We start from the raw sequence: 6,461 nt of genomic DNA on the forward strand, positions 1-6,461 counted from the left end.
CCCCCCCCCCCCCCCCCAGCCCGCAGACAGGCAGCAGTGAAACCTCCCGCGGAGTGAGAGCGCAGATGTCATGAGGAGAGCCGCCGCTCGACCAGCGCAGTCCGACCGAGCCCAGCCCGCCTGCACGCGCCCCGCTCTGGGATGCTTTTAGCGCACACGCGCTCCCACTCAGGGCCGCCGGTGGATTCACGCCATCCTCGCTCTCTCCATCCTTGTTGTTGTTGTTAAAACGAGGACCAGCAGCCCCTCCACCCCCTCTCTAAAGCGTTTATTTGTATTTCTTCATGACTGCTGCGTTGGGAAGCGAGCCTCCGCACCAGCTCCAGCCACACGATGCGAGGTAAGACTCCTGCACGCGCGTCACCTCCGTCAGGCTCAAGTTGAGTCCCGTCTCCATGTCGTCACTTTGTGACACCTGTCACGGCTGATTGCACCGTCTCTGCCTCGCAGCAGGGAAGAAAAGTTGATTTCTGTTTGCGTGGACTCGGGTTTAAACGAACCCCACGCGAGGTCCGTGGTCACAGATTAAAAAGTGGCGGACGACTCCACATCTCAATCTGAGATTATGTGCTCACCGTGCGTTTTATCCCGGGTCAGAGCTGTGGTCAGCTTGGGTGCGTCTCCTCCACGCGCAGTGTGGATGGACGTCCAGCTCCAGTGTCAGCGTGTTGTGCGCGCGCTCTCAGATGCACCGACACGCAGAAGTAAATTAGGTGTTTCTCTGTATTTAAACCTTCTCTGGATTTTTTTTCTTCTAGTTGTTTTCTAATATTTGTTTGATGCAAAGTTAAAAGTTGCTCAGCAGCTTGATGCTTCAAATTCAGACTTAAAGTCTTTTTTCTTTTAGGTTTAAATTGTTTAGTAAAAGATGTTAAAAAAAGTTTAATTTAGAGAATTCCTTCTGGTCCGAATGTTAAAACTTCACATGCATGTGAGTCCTAAAGGGTCAGCATGTTTGTGTGATGTGAAAAGAACATTTTAATTATTTACTCAAACACTTTATGACAATATAGTGACTTTTTTTGTTGAAAAGGTGCGTAATTGATCAGTTATTGGCCAGAGGATGAATATTGTCAATATACGCAAGAATAAATAAATAAATAAATAATTTATGGCTGTGGTAGCTTGGTGGTCGGTGGCGTGGTCCCGTAATCCTGAGGCCGCAGGTTTGAGCCCAGGTTTTGTCAGGAAGGGCGTCCAGTGTAAAACTGCTGGTAAATCTTGTGTAAGAATCGTGGTGACCCCCTGAAGAAGGGAGCAGCTGAACGAAGAGCAGCACGTAAAAACAGATCGATAGGAACAATATTTACATGAAACAGGAGAAATAAAAAAAACTAACAACATTCAGCTGTAGATAAAAGTTTAAATCTCTCTCCATCCATCATATATGAAACTATTTGCTGCTTCAGCTTCGGGCCATCAAACCTTGGGCATGTAAAACCCTGAGAAGGCCGACCCCCCCTCCTCACATCTCTCCTCCTCCTCCTGTAATCCCATGACAAACTCCTCTGTCATCCACCTTGTATTTTATCTGCGTTCTAATGGGTCATGCGTCCACTCTCGTGCACGGGAGGCCTTTCTGGTTTTTTTTTCTTTGAGGGGGGGGGATACCAAAAGCTTTTACTTTATAGCCATGGATGGAAGAAGAGGCCCCCGAAGCGTCTCCCTCACCCCTCTTTCAGCCTGTCTCTCCCTCTTTCTCCCACTCCCTCTCTCTCTCTCTCTCTCTCCATCTTCCTCACGCCCCAAAGGGTTTTGTCAGATAGAATTAAATCAGTGTGGGCTGCGGCCCCCTCTCCCAACCTGTGTGTGCGTAGTCTCGGCTGCCCTTACACAGAAATGTGCTCACAACCAAGGTTATAAAAAATGGAGGCCTCTCATGAGCCGTGGTAATTAACATTTTACAAAAGCTACAACTCCTGAAGCCCTGACCCGAGATGATGTCACCGCATCGCCCGCAAAAACAACTCGCACAGTAATAAGGACTTTGTCACCACCTCAGACAAACACAAGTATCGTACATGTTTTCGAGACGATTCAGAATCATTTTTAAATTGGATTGTTATCGCTGAATTTAAAGTGCAACGTGATCCAGTAGCTGTCTACTTTCACGTGCGCCAATATTTAGAAGAGCTGTAATTGTATATAATTAACAGCTTACGTCAATTTTACTACCACGGTGAGATATTTTTACTCCAATCTCAAGCCATGCGATTAAAAAAGGACAATATTTCCAGATTAATTTGATCTATTTAATCTGTACATCAAATGTTTTAATCTGTTATAATCAATATGAGCTCGAGGCGTAAACAGATTTTTCTGCTAAAGACTAAAAAACACACACAGTGTTCGTTTACTGGATGAACACGGATTCACTGCTGACTTATTTTATGTGTCACTACTTTTTTTTTTCTGAGTGATGCCTGTGTGTGTGTGTGTGTGTGTGTGTGTGTGTCTGTGTGTGTGTGTGTGAAAGAGAGAGTGTTAGCGTTGTAAGCCTAAAAGAGCTTTTCAACTCTGCCGGGGTCAGACAGGTGAAACTGTTCAATGATCGAGGCAGCGAAGAAGAAGAAGAGAGGAGACGTGCTGGCAGTTTGATCTCTAAAAGTGACATGTGTCAATCACAGTTTCTCAGCATACGATTGAACCAACAGGGAAGTAGTCACAGAGGGATGACCAGCACTTTCAAAGTAAGAAAAGTCCATTCCCTCACGATATTTATATTAACCTGGGAGCCGTCTCTGAGCTCGTATGCAAAAGCAGCGAGCTCTGAAACACACGCAGACACAAAAAGCTGCTAAACTACGCTTGACGGCCTCATGCCAATAGAATTAGGCCCATCCTGCTCTGCTTTGGCGGCTTGTGTGAGCATCGATTTGACCGGCTCAAACGCGTCCCGGGATCAATTTTTAGTCAACGCCAACGGAAGCGGTCTGTTCTGATAAATCTATGGAACGGGACTTGGACAACTTTAGGCTGAATTTACTGATGAACATTAAATTTTAGCAGAAAAATAAAACTTAAGTTTCAGCACGTTTTGGTTTATGTAAGCAACACAAAGTTTGAAGCATTTTGTCCATATTTGCGCACAATAGCTCATGAAACCTGAACTGAAGCACTAATAGTTATTAATAAGCCAGTCCACTCAGCTTCATCGGTCCAAACGGATTATCGAGTTGTTATTTTAAGCAAATCATCGCTTTTCATTGTTGCCATCAATTCAGTTATTGCACACAACAGTGGGCACCTGGCCTGAGCGCCGCTGTGCTTGTGGTCAGTTTTCCAGCCCAGGACTGTTGTTTGTCTCGTTTATTGTTGTTGTTTTTTGTGCTGACTAATGGCTCGGTGTTATGTAAGAAGAGAGGAGAGATTACCCCAAGCCCATGCAGGCTACAATGTTAATCCTCAACTCCATTTACTGACTGAGGACGAAACTTGCACAACTTCACAGTCAGGACTCACTTCCCACCGCCTCCACACCCGTCTCCAGACGCCTACAGTTAGGAGCGTCTGCCTGACCTTTTCCAAGGCGCCCGTTAGGTGCACGCTGCGTGTGGCCTGGACGGTCCAGCTGAGTCGCTATCACAGCTCCTGTTTGTTTAGCATGGGCTCAGCGTGCAGCCGTATGTTGGATTTATCCCCATCAGGGTGTCTAGTCTGAGCAAACTGCTTTTCTTTTTTTTTTTTAGTTTCAGTTTTGTCTTTTTCCAAGTCTTAATATGAACAAAGCGTGCTTCGGTTTAAGTCTCCACTTCTTTTTCACCGGGAGGAATTTGAGCCTGAACCGCTGCTAAACTCCAAATCTCCCTTGAAGCATGAGAGACGTCTGATAGCTCCTTCTGTTTCAGGAGGTTTATTCAAATATAAAGGCAGCACGTCTCATTTGACTCATAATACTGAATATTCACCTTTTTTTGTCTGATTGAGACTGAAGTAAAAAAAAAAAAAAAAAAGCAAGGGGCGTATGGCGGTGATCTGAGCTAAGAACAATGACCAGCAAGACAAAAATATATTGGAGAGGTATTTGTGGAAAACATAAAGAAAAAGAAAGATGTATCACATTATTGTGATCAATTTAAAGTTGTAGGCTGAAATATAAAGTGCAGCTAGTTACTTTAATGTCAGACAACAGTAAACTTCAGGTTAGAGCCTCCAAGCCGAGCTCATTTAATACAAAATCAAAACACTCAGCTCAGTGACTAATGGTTTTATTTATCATGTGCAAAGAAAGTAAAATGTGACTATATGAAGTAAGCAAATCTGATCTTATTAGCCGTTTTGACCAGATTATAAAAAAAGTGACAAATTCAAGGAGCAGGCGAACAGAAAGCAGAGCACGAGTGAGATAATGAAACAGGCTGAGATGTAAAAGAGTTACATAATGGCACAATTGCTTCAGCAAGAGTGTGTGTGCAATGCAAAAGAACAAGGAGGGTGTGCGGCCAAAACAAAACACCTAATTTGTGTTTACCTGCATGCACGTTTGCACACGCGCATACTCATAAAGATGCAAACGGTCGCGTCCTCAGATTACACGTCTTCGCTGCAGCCTCACCGAGCAACGAGCAACACAAGGACCTGCGAGAGCAGCGTCCAAAGTCCACGCTCACAAACGAGACGTTAGCTGAGAGCAGATTAGTTTATAAACTCAAGAGAGTGGACGTGCGCAAATGTGTAACATTCCAAGCTTCGTAGAATGTGCAGCAACATAAAAACGTGTTTTTAAAAGGGCTTCACACTGAACTTTGCATGAAACACTCTTTTTTTTTTTACTTTATTTGATTAAAGCTTTCACCAAAACAACATGGAGGATCGAAAAACAGCTGACGTGTCTATTTTTGCTTTGAAAAAGTAGAACTGGCCTCCCTGTTGTGACACTGGAGGTACAGCAATGATTCCTGTGCACAGTGGTTGTCTCGTGTTTCTCCTGTGAAGGTGTTCTACACGAGCAGGTGAACACGGCGCACACCGTCTACAATAAGCCAATAATATGACTTAACCTGCTGCGGCATCTTTTCTTAATGACCGAGATTAGACTGTTTTAGTGCTAGTAATCTCATTGAAGGAAGGCCTGTTTGGCTCTTCCTTCCTTTCTCTGCCTCTTCCTGGATGCATCTTCTAAATGTGTGTGTGCGTGTGTGTGTGTGTTCATGGTGTTGGTTTTAAGTAACATCCACAAAGAGAGTGCAGTTAGGAAACCAAGTCTGCTGCTGCTGAAGCTTTTCACTTTCTCGTTTCAGATTTAACATTCAAAAGACATTCAGTTAAATCTTCCCACTGGAGACGGAGAGCTAGGGAGAATGGGTGAAGAGCAGAGCAGACTGGGCCGAGCCGAGCCGAGCCGTGCGATAGTCTTTGTGATCAATTTGCCTCTGTGAGAGATGCCCTTGGGGCCACTTTGGGGAGAACCTTGTTAGGCTGAGTTAAATTGTTGCCCAAGGCGAGCTATTAGCGGCCATCCCTGGGAGAGGACGCACACATGCGATCACACATGTGCATGCTCACACACACTCACTTGAATGAACGCGCTGGAAAAACTCACACTCACATGTTTGATGCTGTTTAAAACTAACAAAAAGCTAAATGAGAGCCTGTTCATTTAGCAGCGTTTACTCTCTGAGACTGCCTGTTTAGGTGCTCTGCCGCTCCTGACAGGTGTTATGTAAATACTTATAAATAGAAACCCTCTGTTGCAAATACATCAGTTTATATCATCACGCAAAATAAATTAGACAAAGTACTTCAAAGTGCTACAAGTACACACTTAAAGGCAGTGAGAGGCTTTAGAAATAGGCTGCAGGAATTTAAACTGAAGGCAAAAATATGACAGAAAATGCACGTCTGGAAAATCATACAGGCATGAATTCACAAAACAATCAAAATTTAAAAAATTTAATTTATTTTTTATTTTATTTTAAAAACTCACAACTATTCAGTAGCATTCAACACCAGAGGATCTGTGTTTTGAACCTGTATGCTCCACACTGGTTTGTCGTCATTATCTGCATCGTTTTTATGTCTGTATTTCTGATTTACTTCATTTTGTATTTTGCTTCGTGCGTTACCTGTTGTTCTGTCTGTACAGCACTTTGGTTGGTCTTGTAGCTGTTTTAAGTGCTCTATAAATAAAATGGTATGGTATGGTAAAATATTGAAAGGGCTCGAAATGCATGCAGATTTGCTTTTATTTAGGTCTTAACACGTTAATGTCGCCACTGGATCTATATTAAACATGATGTGGAATATCAAATAAATGTAGTTTAAGGAAACCTGATTTCTAATTTTATTTCCCAAAAAAGTTTGTGTTCATTAGTAGAAATGGTCAAAACGTGGGTAGTACTTCATCACTTGATGCTATATTTTACCTGTCTGCCCAGTAAATTACACTTTCAACAAGTTGATATATATATATATATACATATATACATATATATATATATATACATATATATATATATATA

General features: G+C 43.1%; 1 protein-coding gene across 1 annotated transcript in view; it reads left to right on the forward strand.

The window, feature by feature from the left end:
- The first annotated feature begins 56 nt into the window (after positions 1-56).
- The window catches only part of rorb (RAR-related orphan receptor B), a 94,768-nt gene continuing 88,363 nt past the window's right edge, over positions 57-6,461 (forward strand). Inside the window, exon 1 of the mRNA XM_037681138.1 lies at positions 57-340. Coding sequence (XP_037537066.1) covers positions 334-340 — 7 coding nt within the window. The 5' untranslated portion in view covers positions 57-333. The remainder of the gene's footprint in view (positions 341-6,461) is intronic.

Source organism: Nematolebias whitei, chromosome 8 (assembly GCF_014905685.2).
Source record: "Nematolebias whitei isolate Nwh7 chromosome 8, NemWhi1, whole genome shotgun sequence".
Lineage (NCBI taxonomy): Eukaryota > Metazoa > Chordata > Actinopteri > Cyprinodontiformes > Rivulidae > Nematolebias > Nematolebias whitei.